This window comes from Hippoglossus stenolepis, chromosome 14, assembly GCF_022539355.2.
Source record: "Hippoglossus stenolepis isolate QCI-W04-F060 chromosome 14, HSTE1.2, whole genome shotgun sequence".
Lineage (NCBI taxonomy): Eukaryota > Metazoa > Chordata > Actinopteri > Pleuronectiformes > Pleuronectidae > Hippoglossus > Hippoglossus stenolepis.
Window position 1 is genome coordinate 8,323,741 of NC_061496.1, and position 23,658 is coordinate 8,347,398.

General features: G+C 42.4%; 1 protein-coding gene across 1 annotated transcript in view; it reads right to left on the reverse strand.

Annotated features, from left to right (window-relative positions):
• The window catches only part of nek7 (NIMA-related kinase 7), a 61,229-nt gene that overhangs the window by 27,768 nt on the left and 9,803 nt on the right, over positions 1 to 23,658 (reverse strand). The window contains exons 2-4 of the mRNA XM_035175955.2: positions 10,762 to 10,849; positions 3,921 to 4,061; positions 3,274 to 3,336 (exon numbers count right to left, since the gene is read on the reverse strand). Coding sequence (XP_035031846.1) covers positions 3,274 to 3,336; positions 3,921 to 4,061; positions 10,762 to 10,821 — 264 coding nt within the window. The 5' untranslated portion in view covers positions 10,822 to 10,849. The remainder of the gene's footprint in view (positions 1 to 3,273; positions 3,337 to 3,920; positions 4,062 to 10,761; positions 10,850 to 23,658) is intronic.

The window sequence follows — 23,658 nt, forward strand, 5'->3', positions numbered from 1 at the left end:
TGGAGAGCTGGAGGTGTGGAGCTGTGTGGCGTGGCGATGTGGAGGAGAGGGGGCCCGTGATGCAAGCAGACGGAGCGGTGTGACAAGCGTCCTCCACTCGGCTCCACTCTGCTTTCTCTGCTGTGATTAAAGAAATGTTCATGCTCTGGATGATCCAGACAAGAGGGGAAAGGAGAGCACAGTACAGTGCACTCCGCTACACTACACTCTCCACTCCATCCCTGCATCCCTCCGCAATCCTCTGCGTTACCATTCGTTCCCCCTTTCCCTCTCTCATGTCTCCATCTTTCCTTCACCCTCCCGTGTCCGCTCTTGCCAGATGTATTTTTGGCTCAGGGTGGCAGTTCTGCACGGATCCACACTGTCGCACAGCCAGGGAACGATGACAAGTCCCCTCCTCCACCCATCCCAACCCACTCCTCTTCCACAACTTCAACCTCCAGCGGAGGATTCAGAGAAATAAAGAGATGTGTTCACGTGCAGATGTTTATGTAAATGATGGATTGGAGCCTCCTGCAGTACAACAATCATTCATTGGGAAATATCACATAGCGTCTTGCTTGATTATGTAATTACACATGCTGGCTGAGACCTACCAGTGTGTGTAATCACTTAATCATGCAGGACTGTGTGATGTATTTGGTGAGCTGGTGATGTGTTTCAAAGAAGGACAATAAACTGATTAATGCTGATGACTCAAAATTAACCATGATAATAAATTAGATTATAGTTATAAAATTAAATTACATGCTTATGAGCAGCTGATCACAATGATTGATCCGGTGTACTGATCACCATCACCAGCAGAAATGAATGCCTTGTGTTCTCAGATATTCATATTTTTTATTGCACTGAGTAAGAAAATTAGTGCATATGGAAATTTGGGTTAATTGAAGGAGAAACTAAACAGACATTAAAACTGCAACAAGAAATATAGAGCTTAGAAACAGACCTAAGGAAGTGCAGTTAGTGTGTGTATCATGTTAAATGAAGCTGCTTGCTGCCAGTTCTTGGTCTTGTCAGTAAACCGCTGGAATAATCTAATCAGAAGCAGAACCCTGACATACACGCTAGAGGGTGGATACAAACATTTTAAAAAACTGTGTTCGGTTTCCGTTTAGTCATCTCAGTCAAATAATATTAGAATTTTGTGTGTTCAAACAATCTACCTATAGCCAATATAAATCAATGTCTTTTAAAACAGTCATTTAAAAGCTGCCCACCCATATGTAATCAAGGTAAACAGGCAAGCTGTGACCATGGTAACAACTCCATGACAGGGTAACTTAAACTCAGTGCTTCAGCTGAAATTAACTGCATCTTGCTCGGGCATAAAAACAGAATGCCTGCTTGGTTCGGGTCGGGCTCGTTTACTCTCTCAGACTTGGGTCAGGTTCAGATCAAAATATGCAGCCGTAGCCGCACTCTAATACACACAGACACACACACAGACACACACACACACACACACATTTTTACACAAATACATAAAATGCAGAACACAGAGAAGCAAGCACACAGACATCATTACTGCTCTTCACTGTTAATTTGGGCAGATCATTAGTCTTCAGAATACAATCCAGTCTTGATAGTAACCACAAGCGAGAGGAATACACAGCTGTGGGATTTCAAGAATGGTGAAGCTAGCAGATTGGCAGGGAGCAGGCTATTTCTGCAACCAACATTCCTATCAGCGAGGGTTTAGACAAAAGGACCGAGTGAGAAGTGAGATTCTCAAGTTGAAATCATCATGCCAGAACAGGAAAACACAGATGAATGAGCAGACACAAACACAGACAGACAAACAAACAAATAGGCAGACTGTTGAAAGGCCATGACTGAATGTGTGTATATGTGTGTGCGTGTGTCCATGCACAAGTATGTGTGTCATTCCAGTCGGCCCATGCCAGTGTGCCTCTCATTATTCTGATTTGGCTGTGTCTCCTGTTGGCCTGTCTAGTGGGGATAAGGCAGAAGGACTGTCTCTCTCTCACACTCGGCCCTTTATTATAAGGCTGGCTGGGCAGCACAGGGCCAGGCATAACTTCCATGTTCACTACCAATCAGCTTACACGATAAAAGAAAGGGCACAAAAAAGCAAAAAGCTCTGAGGGGGAAAACGAGAGAAGGAGAGTGAAAGGAGGAGGGGATGGATGGAACTACATGGCAATCGGGTGAATAAGGAATAGATCGACGAGAAACGAACAAGCAGAAGAGACAGACAGAAGAATGGTACGGAGGAAGAAGATTCGTATAATGAGAGAAAAGAAGAGGATAAAAAAGGAGATGCATAAAAGGAAAGGAGAAATGTAGTCACCTGGCAGAGGGTGACATTTAACCCTGCACTGACCCCTCTTAGGAGGTCAGAGATACGGACCCAGGCGAACTCGGCTGTCTCATGCCGTCAAGTCAGTGATCTGCTACTCAGATTACAGCTCTCTGCAGGATCTCGCCTGCATCTGAGTATCGTTGTCTTTGATTGGCCCGAAGAGCCCCAGGAGCTTCACTGAAGTGTTTGAGTGGCACAAACTAATTGGTTTTGTTTTCTTGTTCTCTCTAATGTGTATGTGTGAGCACGCATATGTGCACAAACCGCCTGCAGTGCGCACTCACACACGCACACAGAGGAGCTGCATATATGGAGGGAAACACTACAAGGGATGCATGAATGCACACAATCAAACCACAAACACACACAACTTTGACACACATCTACAATCTTTCAGACAGGAAATACTGAAGCTGTCATTAGTTGTTCATTAGTATTTGGGAGCAGCCCATCTGACACGTTTAAGATTTGATAAATGAAACCTCTTGGAAAAAAAAAAAAGTAAAAGAAGAATGAGGAACCAGAGGAGGTAAAACATCAAGAAGCACATGAGGGAGGCTGCTAAATTTCCATGCTGATGCTCTGTTGCCCGGCTTTAAACATTACAAAAAGATAAAAAACAATAAATTTGGCATTAAAAAGGGAGTCAATGTGAGCCTGGAGGGATGTAACACTGCTGCACAATACACACGTACTTTAGAGTCACACACACATATTCATTCACTCTTTTTACGTGTGCGCACAAATACAAAAACACCCCCTCTGCATTCATAACCATGCAAGGGCGCGTGCACACACATGCACGGGCCCACGCACACACAACACACATCCAAGCCGTCTGGTGCAGATCAATTGTTTTCCTGTGGTGGAAGGTCTCAGCTGAGGCACCTTAAGAGAACAGAGCGCAGCGCATGACGCTGTCTCCCTCTTCTCTGGTTCTTTACCTTAAGGAGATCTATCTCTTTGATGCAATCTTGCCGAGCTTTGGCATCCATCAAGTCGAATATCTATCAAGAGATCAAAAGGGGGGAGAGAGGGAGAGAGATGGAGGGAGAGGGAGAGAGGGAGAGAGAGAGAGAGAGAGAGAGAGAAAGGGGGTGTTATGACATGTTCAAGAAATGGTAAGATTGATGTGTATCTGGAAGTGTAGAGAAAGTGTGGGGGGGGAATCACTTAACAGAAAACATGGTTGCTGTTATCTAGACAGTGGCGTTGGAGTGACTACAGGTGTTTCACATCAGAGTAACACGGACCTATCACTCTGTGTGTGTGTGTGTGTGTGTGTGTGTGTGTGTGTGTGTGTGTGTGTGTGTGTGTGTGTGTGTGTGTGTGTGTGTGTGTGTGTGTGTGTGTGTCCCAGTGCAGCTTAACCTCCAGGTTTTTTGGATATGTGTGCGAATCAGTAATATTGTACATGTACAGTATCAGTGTATGTGCATAATCAACATGAGCTCTACAGCATATTGATAGTTAATTTCATATTCATATTCATTTCCTAAGGTTGTTGGACACAAAAATAGCTGACATTTCACTTTTGCTAAAAACACTGGCTGCACTAAGGATTCAAAAGGACTTTTTTTCTGTAACGTACCTGGACCTTCTTCAGGGCCACTGATGTGTCATCTAGCCAATACCTCGCCCGGTACACCTCACTGAACTGCCCACGACCAATCTTCTTCTCGATCTGGAAGTTGGCGAGGGAATTATAGCCCATATCTTGCTGCAGTGGTTTCTGAAAGAAGAAAAACTCTATTCAGATTGTACACAAACACACATTGGGGGTGTCACGAATCGGAAACTGAAAGAGAGTGATACAGGTTGATGGAACCGAAACACCCAAGTTCAATAACCATTTTTAAAAAACGTCAGGAGTGAACAATGTGAGAATGAATGGCTGCGTCCAAAGCGAATCTGGAATTTTTTATTGCAGCTTTAATTTTCTTATTGTGATAGATTCTGCAACACCTGTCACTCAGGAGAATCACTGCCGATCTTCAACTTTTTTGATATTTTAGAAATATTATCCACTAAACCTTACTCCATGTATCATGACTTTTTTGGTCCAATCATGACAGTGATCACATCTGCTGTAGAAGTTAGGATAGTTTAATTGCTACCATGTCCTTCCACAGTTCCAAGACATGCATGTTTGTAAAATGTGTGACTGAAAACCTGCCCGCCTGTGGGTGTTAACGTGAGTGTGAATGGTTGTGTGTCTCGCGACCTGTCCTGTTTGTACCCCGCCTCTCACGCAAAGTCATCTGAGATTGGTTCCAGCCACCGCCCCCCGCGCGACACTGACAGGATAAGCGGTATGGCTCGTGGAATAACTTCTCAACATTACTGGAAGAGGAAAAGAATGAGAGCTGAAGGATGTGGGTAAAACTGGAGAGGCCCAGCCGCTGTAGTTTGTTTTGCTGAGAGGCTGCTGTAGGCTTCTGATGATTTGACTGGCATCTTGCTGATGTGTCATGCTATGAAAGGTCCCGAGGAATCTGCACAATTTTAACTGTAGCAACACATCACCTCACTAAAGGCCCAGAGATGGAGGAAACTACAGAATTTCTGTTATTTAATTAACTATCAATTCAAAAGTGTTACTTACATGAAGCAAGCCAACATTAACCTTAAGGCATGCAGTAGGACACCAGACATTTTGGCACCAACTGTTTGATTACAAATTAACACTCAAAATCTAGACTTTTTTGCACACACACACACACACACACACACACACACACACACACACACACACACACACACACACACACACACACACACACCAGAATGAGCCCCTTGGATATGATGTGAGAGGAACAAAAAGCACAGAGCTGTCTGCATGACCTTTCCAGCCTTTTGTTAAACTTGTACAAGGCGTTGGCGGGAGACAACAGAAGGTGACAGATATCAGAATGCCACATGTCACCAGTGCTTCTGCCAATGTAGCTGTGGGAGCCGCTCTTGGGCAGGCGACTTAGGACAGACAGAAGGAAGACGAGGAGAGGGGAGAAGGTCAAAAAAGAATCTCCCAACCACCAAAACACACGAGGAAGGAGTGTCATCACACTTGTTTGCTTCACTTGTGTGCCATTGTTTGACAAAGTTACCATGAAAAGACCAGAGGCTGTACAGGATTCCCTGAGCTGCCAACTCACTACCAAGGAAGACCAGGTCAAATTCATTGAAGAACTAATGATCGTTTAACTAAACTAGAGTTTGGAAACTAATGACAAGTTTATTTTCACTAATAATTCTCACAATATTTTCTTTTCAATCAGTCAATCAACTTAAACTATAGTTGCAAAATGTCTGAAACGTTTGGCAGCTAAATAATGTTAAATCATGTTGAATCCAAATGACTAAACCAAAACAAAAAACATTTAATTTTTAAATTATCAAATAAAGAAAACCAATCATTTCTTGTATGTGAGGTGTTAGAAACTGATTCATAAATTCATCATTAATGATTCCAAGGATTGTTCATCCAAGGCTGGGGTGGGTGGGTGGGTAAAGAACCAATTTAAGCACGTCATTGTTTTATGTTTGACAGCCAACGGAAGAGGTGCGAGCCAATGAGATGCCCTGTCCAATTAACACTGCTGAGGTGTGTGCATTTTTCAGCATGACACCACCATCATCCAAAGCTGTCTGAGAGTCAGTCTGACAGCGAGCATGACACTCCGCTCCACAGCCCACTGTTTAACATTACCATCGCTCAAAAGAACTGTTGTGTCTCTTTGGTAATAACCACTGAATGCTTTAACAATACTATCTTAGTGCCAGTGGGTATTTCACAATAAATTTAACTTGTATTTAATATATGTTAAATGCAAACCTACACAAAAATCTACAAGGGGTGTGTCATGCTGAAAACGTGGCTATATTATGCTTAATAATGACAAACGAAGAAGGATGAACATTTTGAGGAAGGGATGGGGATGGAGAGAGAGAGAGAGAGAGAGAGAGAGAGAGAGAGAGAGAGAGAATGAGTAAAGGAAGAGAGAGAGAGAATGAGTAAGAGAGAGAGGACAAGGGGGCATTGCTTTCATTCGCTGCGTGGTAGCTTGACAAATGTTAGCATGAACCTCTAAAGCGCTGTGACAACCGCCTGCTGAGAGCACAGTCTCGCTAATGTGTCCTGGCATGCCAGCCCCGTAATCACACATTTACATATGCAATGACCTACATTTGCATGTCAGATCGCACACTGTCCGGCATGATTAACAGTGGGCACCTCCCCGTGTGGAGTCGCCCTGGGTGGCAGCAGAGGCCATGCGAGGGTGGAAGAGAGGGCTGGAGGGAGGGCAGCTTTTTTGGCAGCCAAGGGGCCGGGCTGCCAGGCAGGATTATGTCAGCCAGCAGCCCCGGCATTAGACACTTCATTAGAGCTAATCTGTTTAGCAGTGGGCAGTGTATGTAAACTTCACAGGCCATTTGCGGCACCTCTTCGCCCCCTGGCCTGGCCTTCAAAGGGCAGCCAGGCCGCAGCTGACTGACAGGCCGTCTCATCTGCCGCACACGGGTGTCACACAATCAGGAGCTCCCAGCTGAAACACAAAGCCCTGACAAACACACACCCACACATGCGCACACACAGGAAGTCACAGGGGAATGACCCTGAAGGACACAGGGTCAGTGTCTGAGCAAAATTGCTAGGGCTATACAGAAAAAAAAATCTTAACATGACTTTCAGGTGTATGTTAAATAAGAAGGTTGAGCAAAAAGATGAGGGTATCATGGACCTTTCAGAAGAACAGGTCATGTGCATCGTGTTTATCTGAATGAGTTAAGCATCGCACAAATGCTGCCAAGGCTAAATGTTTTATTCATTCATGGGATGTTCATGATTTAAAATCTAAAAGAACAAAAGAAATAATAAGGCATGTCAGGACAAGCCTCCTACTCAAGTCATTGAAAATAATTCTCCAGAAGATTTCAAACAAAGCTGAATATTTACCTGGAATTAATTAATCACTTTATTTTACTTTTATCCATGAAAAAAACAACAGGAGCTGAAATCTGCGAATAGTATGACATCTTTAAAAAAAAGTCTAAGATTACTATAAAAATCTTAAATAAAACATCAGATATCAGAATTGATAATTTACTCCAGGCCTTTACTACAAAAGAAGTTTGAGAAGAAGAAGCAATTACTTTTAGGAGCATTGATTCTTACGGTCTCTTTCTAAATTAGGATTTTCGTGATGCAGACTTTCTTCAGTCTCACATTTCTGTCCTGTACAATGTGGTGTGCTCCCTCTTTTCACTCACATCATTCTGGTTGGTGATGGAGACAAGCTGCAGGGGATGGAAATTAGGTGGCAGCCGTGCAAGGAATTATGGGAAAGGTCTTTAAGGGACAGCATGTCTTGGGTATAAAGGTGACACACAACCGCCATGGGCAACTCACTAGCAGGGGGATTGAAAGAGAGAGAAAGAGAGAGAGAGGGGGAGAGAAAAGGAGAGCGAGAGACAGGGAGAGCAGACAGACCGCTCGTCGGAGGAAGTGTGATACAGGCTGCCCGATAATGACACCATTGCCAAACAGCTGACAAGACACATGGTGAGTGGAAAAGGGAATGCAGAAGACAGGGAGAGGGAAAGAGGGTGAGAGGGGGGAAGACAAGCAGCAGAGGGAAGAGGGTGTGATGTGACAGCCCAGCAGTGCCAACGGCTGCCACAGAAAGGCCAGCGGCGGCAGAGAGGTGCTGTCTCCCATGGAGAGAGACAGAGGGGGGATGCAGAAACAGAGAGGGAGAGAGAAACTCAGGGCACGTCCACACTGAGCTGGCTAAACTCGAAAAAAAAACAACAGCCAAAAATACCTCTCTCGATCTGTGCACACTGAGTATTAAAAACGTCTGGTGGAATAAACCTGAACACTGTGGTCATATTCTTTGGTATGGTTGGAGGAAATTAGATATCCAATCATAGAAAAATGATCGGAAGTGAAAATTATCCCAGACCAGACATGAACGGGGGATGTTGTGTTTCATCAATAGCGCCTTCCCCCTTGGCCACAAGGACGCCTGTTATCACTGATTCAAATGTTAATATACCCAATCACGCAGTACACGTGTTGACATTGATGTGATGTTGAGCTGCCGATAATCTCATATCCGGATTGAGGCCATATCGTAATCCAGACCACGATACATATCATTTCTTTATCATTGTCGGATCTGGAACAGCAATTGTAATATCCACCTTGGTAAATCTTTAACATATGATGAGACACTGGAAGAATCCACAAATGTACTTTTGTTGACTCTCTGTGCAGTTTTGCATGATTTTTCTTTAGTTATAAAAGAGGTTTGCGATGATTGAGACGTTTGTGGTGCCTGGTCTGCGACACAATCTGCCAAGTTTTCTGGTCCGTGTCAGTAGGTAAGAGATCCTCATTTTGTCTCGGTTGGTCAGAGTCCTTCTCATGTTTGGAATTACCCCCTCCTGTGTCCCATTCACACTCCTCCATGATTCCTTCATGCAAATTTCCTGCTTGCACCTGTGCCATGTGAAAGAAGGCATAGCGCCGTCCAATTGGAATTGTGTCTTTCATTTTCTTAATGTTTTATTAAGGACAGGGACCTCTGTTTGATGTAGTGTGGACACATTTTTTTCATACATACAAAGTGTTTCCAAAATTAGTGGGATTACTGTGGATGTAGTCTCCAAGACAGACAGGGAGGGATACAGGCAGAAACAGCAACTGGCAAGCAGGGGGGCTCTCTCCCACCCTCTGCAGCAGTCACCAGCCCCCTTGAGCACAGCACCATGCAATATTCATCCTCAGCCAGTCAGCCAGTGAGCCAGCCAGGCAGTTAAACCAGCAGGATTCACCCCAAAGGTGCTTCTCGTTCCTCTCCCCTCAATCTGCTCCACAACTGCTCCGCCTTGTCCCAGCGCTTACCGACAGATCTGTGTCTGTCAAACTCTGCAGTGACGATCAAAATCTGATCTGAGGGGGGCCTCCTTGCCAACCCTCCCACTCACTCAAAGAGCAAATGCGCCATTAAAAATGCACACCTTTCCAGCTCATCTCGTTTACCTAATGCATATGCATCATACCTTCGGGACCAAGAGAAATGATATTGCAAGCAATACAGAATATCCTTTATCGCACATACAATTCAGATTTCTCCAGGAGGCTGGTGGATTTTTTTCTCCTGCGCTGCAAAACAGACTGAACCTTTGGAAAGTGTGAAACAGATAGAGGACTTGTTGAAAGGCACCCATCTGGTTCCTGGCTAGACAGCCATCTACATATACTAACTGACTCTCTCGCTCCAGCTCCCACTAAATGGGAAATCAGTTCAGACGTGTTCTGTCAGAGTGAAAAAACAGGATGCCACACAGAAAGTTCACTGTGCATTCAATAAAAAGTAGGCCTGGAAATAAAACTGATGTAAACTGCTAGAAATAGATTGGAAAAACAGAGAGAAGACACAAATTAAGCCTGAACAATAATACATAATCAACTGTTGGGAGATCCGCAGAAGATGTAGTGCCTGTGTTAGTAAGCATGGGGGGCTGTTGCCTGAGTCAAATTAATCATTAGAGCTTTTATCTGACTTTCTTCTGTGCACAACCCAATTATCCTTAATTTTGCAATTACAAATCTTAAAATAAATTAACCCCCTTGGCAATTCCAGTGTTAATGTTGCAGCGCCCTTGCATACGCAAGAAAAACAACTACTGAGAGCACCGGCCTATTTTTAGTGTTGTTTCTTTCTCAAAAAAAATTACTCTGGGGCATATGGATGATCCTCTTTGTTTAAAGTCTATTCAATAGTTATGGAGGCAAAAACATCCTTCTGGAAAGAAATCAATGGGCCTGATGTTGGAGGGCGGTATTAAAATCCAACAATGACCAGAGTTGCACACAAACCTGAGCTGTATTGAACCAAGAGAGGCATGTAGGGAGGCCAGGCTCTGCCAGCTTCCACAGCTCTGATCAATAAAACAACTCAACATTCATCCACTGCTGTCTGTCTCACACACAGGCTACAGTGGTCTGCAGGATGTTTGGACTGTAAGGCACATCTTGATTGACGCAGGCAAAAGGGGGGGGGGCAAGGATATTTACAGTTCAAAATGTGAAGGAGGTGGGAAAGTATGCTGGCAATGAATGGATGAAGGGATATATCATCATAAATTATTGAACACTTTCCCTCATAAATTAATCTACAGGAAAAAACGATTCATTCCACAATCCTTTTTACAAAAATCACACACTGTGTAAAATAAACCCTTAGTTACAAGGATATTCAAAATAGGTAAAATCTTTTATAGAAGCATTTCTAGTTTTAGTATTATAGTATTGAGTATGGCGTCAATTGAATCTTAAATTAATTAATTTTACTTTAGTTGTCATCCTAATTCACAGGGCTAGTTTGTCTCATCTTCACGTGTGTGTCCGTGTGTGAGGTTACCTGGGGTTGGAACACTGGCACTGCTGCTTGCTGTCCTTGTGGCTGCGTATCCATATCCATGGTGTCAGGAGCTTGATCCTTTACACCTCTAAGAGACAAAAACGACCATTATCCAACCCAGCAGTCATTCCCTTAAAAAAATTTTTAAAAAACCTTCCACAACGGAAATGAAAAGTAATAATGACCCTAATCAACTAAACTAATGTTCGTCGTTGTTGTTCAGCAGCTAACTATTGAGTGCTGGTTGCTGCCACAGTGTCCTGTTTCAGCTAAACTGGATCCCACGTCACGCCTGTGGATTTGACACTCATTCTCTGGGTCCTTCTCAAGTTGCAGCATGGCGCAACTACGACAGGCAGCAATATCATTCTGAATGAAGTAGAGACAATGCTACTCTGTTTTTCGTTGGCATTCATCCAAAGATTCTTCCTTGGAATTACTGGTTAATCCTTCATTCAGTCACTTCTGCTCCATTCTACGTTTACTGAGAAAACACAGTCCACACAAAGGTAAATGTGTTGGGTGTGAGTGTATGCCATGAAGCTATATAAATGCATGTTCTGGCTTGTAGCCTCGAAGCAAGCTAATTGCATAAGATACTCCACCAGCCGTTTCAAGGCTTATGAACACACTTAAAACAGACAGTGGCATAATACGAAATGTTACCTGAATGAATAATTTACACAAATCTTTAAGAGAAGTATGATGAAAAAATGATTTTCACACGTGCAATTAGCTTAGGATTTTAGAATCTGCTCTCAACTCATGTACGGGGGAAGAACTCGGATTCTGGCAGATGCTCTGGGATCATTGCCAGTGCACACTAACTCACAGAATGTGGTTCCATAGCCGAAAAATTAACACCGATGTATCCATAATTTACACAGGATACAATGAATGCATAACAGCAACAGTGTGTCGTCCTCAAGGAATCACATATGTGAGGTGAGGTGTTTGCATGTATTCAACATTCAAAATTAGGCTATTGAGATATATTCACACATTTTATGTGATGTTTGAGAGTGTGAATGTTTGTCTGAGTGTGTTTCTGTCTTCTTTGAGTACAAATTTCATTCTAGGAACCAGTTACTTGGGGATGGCTTGTCCATTTGGGGACAAAAGCCACACCCTCAACAGGGAAAAAGCTGTTATTTGTGTCAGAGGTTAGGGTAAGACTACGGAAAAAGTATTTTTAACATACCAAAAAGAGGCAGAGGAGAACATATCTGTGTGCGTGTGCTTTTGTGTAATGGTTGCTGTTCACCGACAGTAAGTCTTAAAATTTACAGCTGGTAGTTGAGTTGTGACTGATAAGGCCCAGTCAGGAAGTGAATGTGGGTGACTGCGTCATTGTTTCCAAATGCCTCGGTGTCTGCCTGTCCAAACTACCAGGCAGCCTCAGAGTTTTCAAACTAAAATAGGGCCAGTAGCGTTTCCAAAATTCTCTGTATTAGTTGGCAGGCCATGCTTAACCATAACAGAAGTGATGAGTTTTAAAACTCAAGCATGTCTTTGTGGATGTAGCATCACTGGAGACGAGCCGTGTCCCTCCTGTCAGTCCCATTCACTAAAGGTTAATAATGCTAATTAGACACCAGCACTGAGTAAATAAATAAATGCACAGCATTGTTAGAGCTTGTTTGTGTGTATTGAGCGCTTTCATGTGCATGTAAGAAGAATGTAAATGTGCACATGAGCAGGCAACAATTGTGCCAATACTGTGGATGTTTATTTTAGATTAGTTCAGCTTTTCTTTCCGGGCGTTCACTGGCCTTGGTGTGAGCTTTGAAGATCAGGAAAATAAGTGTTTGCAGAGCGCCATCTCTCCTGGGATTATATTGGCTATATTAGGGATATTATTTCCTGAAATTTACATTAAAAGCTTCTTTCAAACAAGTTTAAATCAATTCAGATATGAAAAGGGTTTACAAATAATACGGCCTTAAAAGCAACCACTGCTGGAGGCAGCAGAGGCAAACACTGTAAAATGTCCGGACCTGAGGATCTTTTTTGCTTCCCATTTTTGACCTAATAAACTCACTAAAGTAAAACAACTTTTGAAAGCCAACTAATGCCATGGCTTTCATAAAAGGTCTAACTCTGGTTAGGCTGCATAAACACTGTACTCATGTTGATAGATTTTTGGCTGTTTCCTTGAAAACCACTATAGGGCCTAAACACTGGATGGTACACAGTAGTCTGCCTTAAACTTAGGCTACCTACAATGTACCATTCAGTGATTCCAAAACTGGTAACAGTGATTCCACACAAGCTTTTTGACTGAGCAACAAAATTATTTCAAAAGATAAGAAAACAGTACTTTTTAGAAACCCCAACCAGAGAAATGTACCATTATGTGAAGGTCAGTGTTTACACAGGCAGAAAACAACTAAGACTGAAATTAATCACATTCCTTATAATCACAGTATATGTCGTACCCATGCAAACCCTTAACAAGTAGACAAATGGGTTGAAAATGTAATTTTCTATACATAAAAGGTTCCAGTCACACACAATGAAAGATCAGTGGTTCAGTAATCTGCTCTAATCTCTATATAATCATCACATTTTGAGCATAATCCCGTTAATGTGGGTTTTTGACACGTTAATGAAGGTGTTGCTTGTCATTATTTATTTTAGCATGTTTATCTTCACATGTTAAATGAGTGGTTGGCAGCTTAATGAATTAAGGATGAAAGCTAGCGTCATGAAAATTGGTTTTGCAGATCTGTGAAAGGCGATTTACAATTTGATTAGATAAATGATTCTTTAGTGGAAACCTCAAAAATCTAAAAATAAAAGCCAAGGATGTGTTGTTCTTAAATTAACAGTGTTTACAAGAGTGTGATTAAAACACGCTGAGGGCTCCATTATGATATTTTAGACCACAGCGATGAGATGATTTTGAACAGTGAGAGGGCATCTATGATTGTTGTGTAAATTATGATCAAATATTTATTATTATAATCAAATTAAATGAAGACTAATAAAAAAACATTCAAATTGAATAAAGTTAGATTGGTCAACAATTGTACAAGCAAGAAGTATCTTAATCCTGGAATAAAATGAGTGAAAACATCAGCCACATTAATAATTTTGCACTCCAGCCTTTCATATGGCTAATAAGACATGTTGGAAACATCCTGGATATGCATGGAGAATTTAATACCAGGTGAAAAAAGGGCTTATAAGTCAACTCCTAACTGGTTGGCTGACTAACATGATTATTGTGATTTGTTGTCATCGGGGACTTGCACATTATCAACCCAGCCAGCCTTCCTGCCTCCTGTCGTGACTCTTTGCACTTCAGCCTTGTGTTTCGTTAGATTGGGGCTGGCACCCTCACTCCTCTCCCTCACCCTCTATTGTTTCTGACTGTCGACATGTCAAAATAACCAGGAGGCATCTGAGGTCCCTGACGTTCTTTTGCCTCCCACGTCCCACGTTAACGAGATCAATTAAGACTGCCATGTTAGATTAACGCACGTCGAGGAAGCGCACAATTAACGAAGCTAACTCAATCAAGGGGAGTCAGCGAGGCAAAGTCAGACTAAAACTTTCACCATATTAACCCTAAATCTCCCTGAATCACTCTTTCCACAACCCCACTGCGATGTTTCTCTCATCACCCCCCAAAGGTCCTGTTGTCATCACAGGAAAGGAATTTTTGACTTCTAAAAGATTTGGCTGAAAAACAGCAGTGGAAACTCAAGGTACCAGTCTGCCTATGAGAATATGGTGGCTGGTCTGAGTGGCTGGGATTTTGGCAGCAGCAGCTAAAGCCTAAATCCCCTAACTATTCATAGATGCCCGTCAGAGACTAGTATAGAGATTTGGTTTAAGACAGCTGCTGTTTACAACAGGATTAACTCATGTTTGGTATGCGGTAGAGAATCATGTAGCCTAAATATGTTAATGCACAATATACAAGTAGTGTTCCTAAAATAATTTTTCCGTTTTTTAACAAGTAAGGATTTATCTCGCTGCTGTGAAGTCTCGTATCTACTGTCATACAATTATATTGTTAAACTTTAAAACAAAAACAGTTCAAACAAATGATCCAGGACCATTCTTCCGTTGCAGTTAGGCTGGCAGGTGTGAATATATAATTTTTTTGCAGATGAATACTGGTGAGATCTACATTATATTAAGAAGCGAAAAAGCAAGAACCCCATTTATCTTCCAGACAAACTGATGGCTGTTTTTCTGTTGAGGAAGGTGAATAAAATCTGCCATCCAGACCACCACCACTCAGTGTAAACAATGTTTTTTTGTGAAATTCTAACCCGACATTGTCACAGCAGGCCCAATCACAACAAGAAAATTATATGATGGACGAGGGACGGGAGGAACAGAGTGAGGCAGAGCAGGAGGAGGAAAGACAAAGACATTAACAATGGTATTCAGCAATTTTCCTCTTCCAGCACACACCAGGATTTGTAGATTTTATTTTTATTACTTGACACATGTCCCCAGTCCCCATTTAATTTCTATCATACTCATCTAATCTGTGTTTTTGTATTTGCCTGTGACACCGGATCAATTAACCACTGTACTGTGCAAAACCTTTTGTCTTCTACTCAACATAAAAGCTGCTTTCAGACATGCACTCTGATGTATGGGAGAAGGCAAATGTCTGAGACAGTTGCACCAGACATTTTCCGGCTCCCTTGTAAAAAGTTTGGAAAATATCTGAGTGAGACCGTGTGAGAATACAACAGGAAATTCAGAAGGATGTGAACCTGGAAAAATAATCTTGGGAAGAAAAAGAAGTGCCATATATGTAGAGGATGCTGACAAAGATTTTTTTAAAGGAATAATTCATTTTCGGATTAATGAAAACTATAAGATTCCATAAGAGATATGCGACCTCATAGTTTGCATGGTCTATTCACTAAGAAAAGCAGGTTCAACCTGTGTTAATTTATTAGTGGATTATTTATTATAATACATCTTACATCTTATTATTGTACTGAATTTTTCAACTTATTATTTCTCAAAACACTACGATGATGAGCTTTGCTGAGCCTCAAAAAGACATTCTGGAAAAGTATGTACAAGTTGGCTTTTCGCAGACACAGTGGACAACAAGGCGTCCAACTTTGATATGAAAGAGCATATCTTCAATCATCTGTGGCAAAACTGAGTGGGAGTAGGGCACAGCAGGGATGAGGTAGGACAGAGTGAGACAGATGCAGAGCCGAGAAAAACGCCAGGAGAGAGAAAAAAGAAGCTTGTTAGCCCTGATGTGCTCCTGGTCGTGTGAGAGACGGTGTGGAGCCGCGCACCACAGAAGTTGGCACTGGCTTTAGCGCCTCTTTAATCCCCATTTCCTCCCTACTGCATTATTCATTTAGAACAGGAGAAGAGGAAAAACAAAGAGCGGGAGCCGATTATGAAAAAAAAGGTGGATCAAGCAAAGTGGGAGGGGGATGGGGGGGTGAATGGGGAAGTGAAGGGGAAGGGTCCTGGAATTAAGCGGTCCCAAATAGAAGAGTGCAAAATCAGCTCTCGATTGAGGACGATAAATATGAAAATAGACTGATGAACTTGGGTCTAAGGAGGAGAGAAAGGAGAGAGGGGCAGGAAAAGGGGTTGACGAGAGGGGTTTGCGGGGGTATTTAAAATGGAGAGCGGAAAAATATAATACGACACTATCCGGCCCGGGTGTAGGATGTGAGGGAATCAAAGACACCTTTGAGACGCCAGAAGATGACAGTGAAAGTGCTATAAGAGTGCTGTCCATGATTACAAGAAGTGCAGAAATCTTTGAGTCTCTGCTCATGAAAGCCCACCCCAGGCCTCGTCTGAAACCCCTGCTCGACTAACACTGATGACACAGAAACGGAAAGAGAGGAAGAGAGAAAGAGAGAGCCACTAATGATGGAGGGGTCCAGATACTACAGACGCAGCCCGCTCTCCAATTCATTTTAATCACTATTCAAAATCATTAGCTCAAATGTGCGAGCACTCGTGTTCGTTGGACCGAGAACCGAGAGAGAGTCACGGAGTGAGAGGGTAGCAATTACACCTCAGCATGTGCGCCAGTCTTTGAGGACTTTGAGTAAGACGGTCCAAGACTTGATGGAATAGAAAATGAGGAGAGGAAACTATTGTCTCTCAATCTAAAAGGGAACAAAAAAAAAACACAACATGAAGATAAAGGAGAAGGCTTTGAAAATGTGCTTTGCGGAGGCAGCCAAAAACGCGACAGAGTCGAAGCATTTGGACTTTTCAGTTTCCCCAAATGTGACTATAAAAGCCTTCAGTTAATCAGGGAGCAGCTCACTATGAGAATATTACAGAATCTCAAACAGTCAGACAGAGGATCCAAACAACAACAGGGACATCAAACAGGATTCATTATTCAACAAGCAGAACATGGCTCGATTAATGACCAGGTCTCTTCAGATTGCATATAGTATGTGAATGTCTAGTTAATGAGTGTAATGTACAAATAAATGTATCTGATCAAACCCAGTGTGGCTTTTCAGGCTCTTCCAACTATAGTCTGACCAAAACTGGATTTTTTTCTAGGCGAACACAGGCAACAATATTCCAAATTATGATGCTAGTGTTGTATTTTACAACGTAAAAAGAGAAATTAGGAGCAGCTCCGGCTCAGGAGATAGAGCAAGTCAAACATTAATCAGGAGGTTGGTGGTTCTATCCCCTGCCCCTCCAGTCTGCAGTCATACAGAAGCACTTTGTGACAGTGTGTTCAAATGGCTGAATGTGACTCTTGGTCGAAAATAAGCAAAACAAAATCCATATGAATCCCTTACATTTGGTTATTTAATATCTGTGTTGAAAAATAAACTGACAATTATAAATCATTACATATTTTTGACAGTCCAGGGTGCACCCCACCTCTCACTCAATGTCAGCTGGAATTGGTTCCAGGACCCCTGGTGACCTTAAAGGATAAGTGGTATAGATCATGGATGGATGGATATTGTTGGTTTTTTAATGCATTTTCATCCATTCACTGATTACTGCAGCTGCCTGTACCTGTCACATCTTCACCAAGCAGACAGCACAACAGGACACTGCAGCATGAAAGCTAGGAGCATTCAGAACTTGAAGAATTTCAGTCGACTAAGGGGGTCGGACTGACTGATGATTCAAGTCCTAAATGATCAGGGGGCAAAACTCGTGCACAGATGTGCTTGTGAATCAAGTTTGCCATGAAGAGTTTGTAAAGGGAAGGGACAGGAAAAACAATTTAAAAACATGTAATCTATGATGTGTCGTGCATTACGTGTTTATGTGTCTGTGCGATAACTTCACCCTCTCCCTTGTGAAGAGAGCACAGCAAAATGATAAAAAATAAAAGGAAATTAAAACAAAGAAAAACCACTCAGGTCCGCTGGGACAACACAAGGCCAGTGATCCATAATGCTGCTTCCCAACTATTTATAGCCCTCCTTTACATTTTTCACTTTCCAATTTTTATAGGCTAATGATTATTTCACTCCAGAAGTAAATAGCACAGCACAAATAGCCTGGGCTTCATGTGCGGCCTAAATTGATTTATTCCCCAACAATCCTAATTAAGTAGCACAATGCTCCGCTCTGGTGTGTGTACATTTCACCTACTGCAGCTTCTATAAAACATCTGCACTATCATCTGGCCTTTCATGAACCAGTAAACCCATTAACTACACTGGACCCTCCTCTGTCTTCATCTGTGTGTGTCTGTGCGCGCCCACCTGCACATTTGTATCTGCTTCCATCTCAGTTTTCATTTTACATTCTCAGCCACTATGTATAGTAAACATGTCCACCACTATGAAAAGAACTCAAGCACATGCAGGTGTCAGCCCCTCTCCATCTCCCTCACACTTGTCCTCCCCACCTCCTCCCCGCTCCTCTGTGCTCTGTTGCTTCTGTGTCTTGTTGACACGAGCTGGCACGTGGCTAAAAGCCCGGGCCACCTCTCTGCTCTATTGTCCTGCCCACTACACTTCGGCACTGATGGCTCTCTTGTGGCGAGGGGCCCTTTGTTGCCAGCCCGTCACTTCAGCAGGTGCCCCACAGCAAAAGGCAGAAACCAGCCAGCCAGCCCGCACCGCTTCGTTAGTGCAGAGGCACCGTTTGATGTGCTCATTTCATCAGCCGGAGACGGCAGCCAAGGAGGATGCTAATAATCACTTGAAAAACAAAAACATTCTACTCAAGCTTGTAAAAGATAAACTCCAATTTCAATGATAAAAGAAGAGTGACAGACAGCCATGGTAACAGTAGAAAAAAGACCGCAAACCACACTACCCCTCTCTCTTTTTTCCTTAAAAAAACCCACCTTTTCCGAGGTGAATCCAATTCATACTGTCAGTCACTGAGAATAAACAGGGTACAATGACAAATTGCTGACTGTGTAAGGGAAAGACAAAATCATGTGGCTATAGTATGCAAAAACATAGCTGCATTTAAGACAGCTGTGTGATCCCTCGGAAACCTTAGTGAGTGACGGAGCAGGCTGTGTGAAGCAGAGAACCCCCCCAGGCGTGCAGGAGAGGGGACCCTGGGGGTTTGGCCTACACTTGCACACCCTTGCTAAATTCACAGCCCTTCAAGATGCCATCTCAACATCACACCCCAGTTAAAACATATAAATTGAACATGTGAAAGAACGTCAATGACACTAAATTCATGCTGGCTCATCTAGCTGTACGTGATGCAAGAACGTTTTACAAAAATTATTAAAAGAAATCAGAGGATTGTGACCCAAGTTCCCTCATGCCAGTGCATTAAGATCATTCCAATCATGGATTTACATCCAGCTCCTGGTTGTACTGTAAATGGTTTGAGGGTTATAGGGATTTCAACTTTTAGGATGACAATGCTTCATTAAATGAAGTGCATCATTACAGAGACAAGGGGGTGTTAAAAGGTGAAAAATCCTTTAATATATGAAACTATTCAGGCTGTAAAGCACTGTATAGTGGACCCTGGTTTGGTTATTTAAGCCATTATGTGAATTTTGTGGAGCCTTTAAATATTTTGTGAAGCACTTTGTAACTTTGTAACTTAAAAAAAAGTGCTACACAAATTATGATATATTATAATCAATAACATTATCAGTTCATTTAAACATTTGAAACCAATATCCACACCCAGATGTGCACAATACAGCATGACGAAGATCCCCAGGCTTTAGGTTGCATTAGTGCCCTGTAGCAACGACTCATGGTCTTTCACAATGCAAAACCCAGCATTGCACAGCAGAGCAGAGCTCCCAGTGCTCGGGGACCAATAAGGACTTTGTTTGTTAGCCATGTCACTGACTGACCACTAAATTAGCTTCATCACCTCTGGAACGAGGATATCTGATGTGACATTCTGTACCACGGGGCAGGGACTTTGTTTGTCTGCAAGGCTGCAGGGTGTTTAGAGTAAAAAAAGAGAAAGGCATAAAATGGGGACAAATGAAGGGGTTTTACAAAAACATAAAATAAGGAAATGGCATGTTCACTTTTATTTTTTTGCACTGTTCTAAATAAAGGATTGTTTTACACAGCACTGTCAGCACTGACAGTCTGGTCTTCATCAGGATGGCTGTGTTTTCTGAAGCCTATAACCTCGTGATCATGCTAACAGGAGTCAACAGATGAGAGCATCATCTTCCAAGCAGCGTTCAGACTCTGAAATTACATTACCCTTCTTTGTCCTCTAGCAATATCTATAGAGGAGGAGATGAGGCTGCAAAGGAGGCAGCTTGACATGGCCCATGTTCACGGAAAATTGCATAAAAGCAAACAACCAACGGCAACAGAGACTTGACTATCCTGTGATACAGCAGCAAATAATTTGGTCGAACACAGTAAGGACCATTGCAGATAAGAATTAATTAGTAATTTGTTGTTTGCACAAGAAATTAGGTGTATGTATATAAAGGAGATAAAAAAGCTACTCCACATTTCTAGCTGTGCTTGGGTTTTTTGACAATACTGTCAAAACTAATTCTGATCCACCTCAGGACTCCATTTTAACAATGTAAGTGCATTGGTCGAACAAGAATGGTGCAGGTTTGTCAGTGTGAGAATGGGATCTAAATACTTGATACAGATACAGATACATCAATATACAGGAGCAGCATATGCATGAATGAGTAAATGTGACTCCTATTGTAAAGCGCTTTGAGTGGTCGTTAGTAGAAAAGCATTATATAAATGCAGTCTTTTTACCATTTAGGCACCATTGCAGATTTTTCAGGTAGAAAGAGACAATGTTCCTCTGCAGAGGAAACAGATCTGTGTGTGTAACAACTAGTATACATGAGTTGTGCCCATGCCTTCGTATAGGTGCGTGTATAACTATTTTGCTCCTAAAATACCAATGAAATGCTGCACCACTGACTTCTGCAAAAAATCTGTTGGTCAAAAGTGAAATTCTTTTCAGATCGCCTAAACTTTACCTGACCACACCTCATTTTAAGACCATGGGCGCTCAAATAGGTGCAAGTACATTTTCTGTATGTGGGCGCTGGATGAGAAAACGACAAGTGCGTTGCCCTGAAACTAGCAAAGATACTTGCGTCACTTGGAGTCGCTTTGACCAAATGTAACATAGGGCCCTAGAGTTGTTTGAGACAATGAGACCTGTGATTTGATTTTCTCATCTATGAAACAACTATAGAAAAACATCTGGTGAATATCGTCTATTTTTCCTCCACACAAAACCAGGAGTTTCTCATACTCCTTTTAAGCAGTCCCCCCACTCCCTGGATAGTTTGAGGCTATTACCCTGCGTCATCACCAAGGTTTGTCTAACGGGAAATGTCCAAATCATTAGTAACGTGAGAGGAGCATTTCCCAGGCATGTCTTGTTACATACTTGAGTGCTAACGTGGGGGCTAAGGACTCGTGTTGGGGCTTTACTGAGCCCAAGCCTTCTCATAGACTGGGAGGGGGGTGGGAAAAAGAGGACCACAACCACTCAGCATCTCCATGGTCAGTAATGGAAATATCAAGACTCTACCTAAACCAACCTGAGCTCACCAGTGGCACACTGAAGAAAGAGATACCAAAACAGTGTGGTCCACACATACATGTGACACATACAAACTCACAAACAAACATATGCAAATGGTTTTAAACTGAATGCATATAATGAATACATACAAATAGTGAGCCCATGGGAGCATGGCTCCACAAAAATCAATCTTTGGTCTGGCTCTGGATCGGTTTCAGCTCGCTGTGGCCTCTGTGGTGGGCCCTGCTGGCTGCCGCACACACGCACACACAATCATCTAACCAGATCCAGAGCACTGCTACTCAATCAGAGGTCAAACGCAATACTGATGCTGCATACGAGTGTGTGTACACACCCATGTTGTTTTCATTCTGCCAAATAGGATGACTCCCATCTATGTAACCAAAAACAACAGGAGTATGTCCGTTGATTCCAGTAGCCTAATTTATCCCGTCCTACATCACATCACACAGAGATGATTCAGCTTGACCACATATGTTAATCTACAAAGCAAAGCCAATTTTAGCAGCTAAAGGTATGGTTCTTTTCAAGGTTTCGTTTTACACTTTTGAATTTGTGATTTGAAAAACAGACATTGTGTGATGATTATTATCAGGGGTGCAGACAGGCAAGCATTGTTCATTTCTAGACATATGGTTCAGTCTTGAAGACCTTTGAGGAAAACCTTGGAACTGAAAACAAATCAGGAATAGTGCGGCCATACAAAAGCCAGTCAACATTTTTGGAATGGGTACTCGAGAAAATACAAATCTTCTATATCTTACCACTTCTCTATTTCACACATTCTATGGACAGTAATATTTGTTTTCTCTGCACAGCAATGGAGTGATAAAATGAGAAATGAAGCTTATTCTGCTGTTTAACTCACTCACACTGCTCTGAATGACTTCGGCCAAGATGCCGAACGTCTCGAAAATGTACATTTTGAAACAAATTGTTACAGAAACCAATGAACTAATATGCATGTGAGCACAGAAGATGCACAGGCAGACGCACAAATGCACACGTGGGAAGTTAAACGTTTATTTTATTCCTCAGGCGCTCATTCTTCTTTGCATGAGTGCATCATCCAGCGCGCTGACAGAGCATCCCCAGTATGTGTGCGAGTGTAAGGAGCTGACGATCAGAGAATAACGTTACCCCTTAGGGGTCGCACCTCTCTCCATTCTCGCCCTCCTCCCGTACCCCTCTGCTCAGTGCCTGCAGGGATTTCCCTTTTCAGTCCAGGAGAGATGTCAGACCTGTTCCACCATCCCTCACACAGAGGCTGGACTCTGTCCTCCATTCACCCAACATCTGTAACCAACTCCATCAATCAGCCTCAATTCTAGATATCAGCTCCAAATGGGGCTGTACAGATCCACAGCTAAATAAAAAGCAGGACACATGTGATGATTAAGTGTCACAGCCCTGTAAACGCTCGCTTTTATATAGCTCATTCTAGCAAGTGCTGTCTTAACCACTCTCTTAACCCTGTCAACAGATCCATCACACTCAATTCTAAACATCATGACACCAATTCCTTTCTTATTTTCTCTCTGGTCCTTCCTTTAATATAGTAACTTTCGCCACATCTTCATTCTGTCATCAGAAACAGCCACAAACAATGAGAAACTCCCTCTATAAATAATTATAGGACACAATCTATTTAAGAAGAAATCACACTGACCTCTTATGCATGAGAGCAGCTGGCATGGTAAAGGCCACATCTTTAACATACATTTTTGGGAAGAGAGTTAGTTGAACAAAACAAGACCTCACGTTGCAAAATTGCGATTTACATGTTAGCATTTCTTAGAATTACAATGTTATACACCAAATGATTAATAAAGACTGATCTGCACGTTAATCAATAATGAACATATCAACTCAAGCATCACCATTGGTCTAAAGGGAATACCA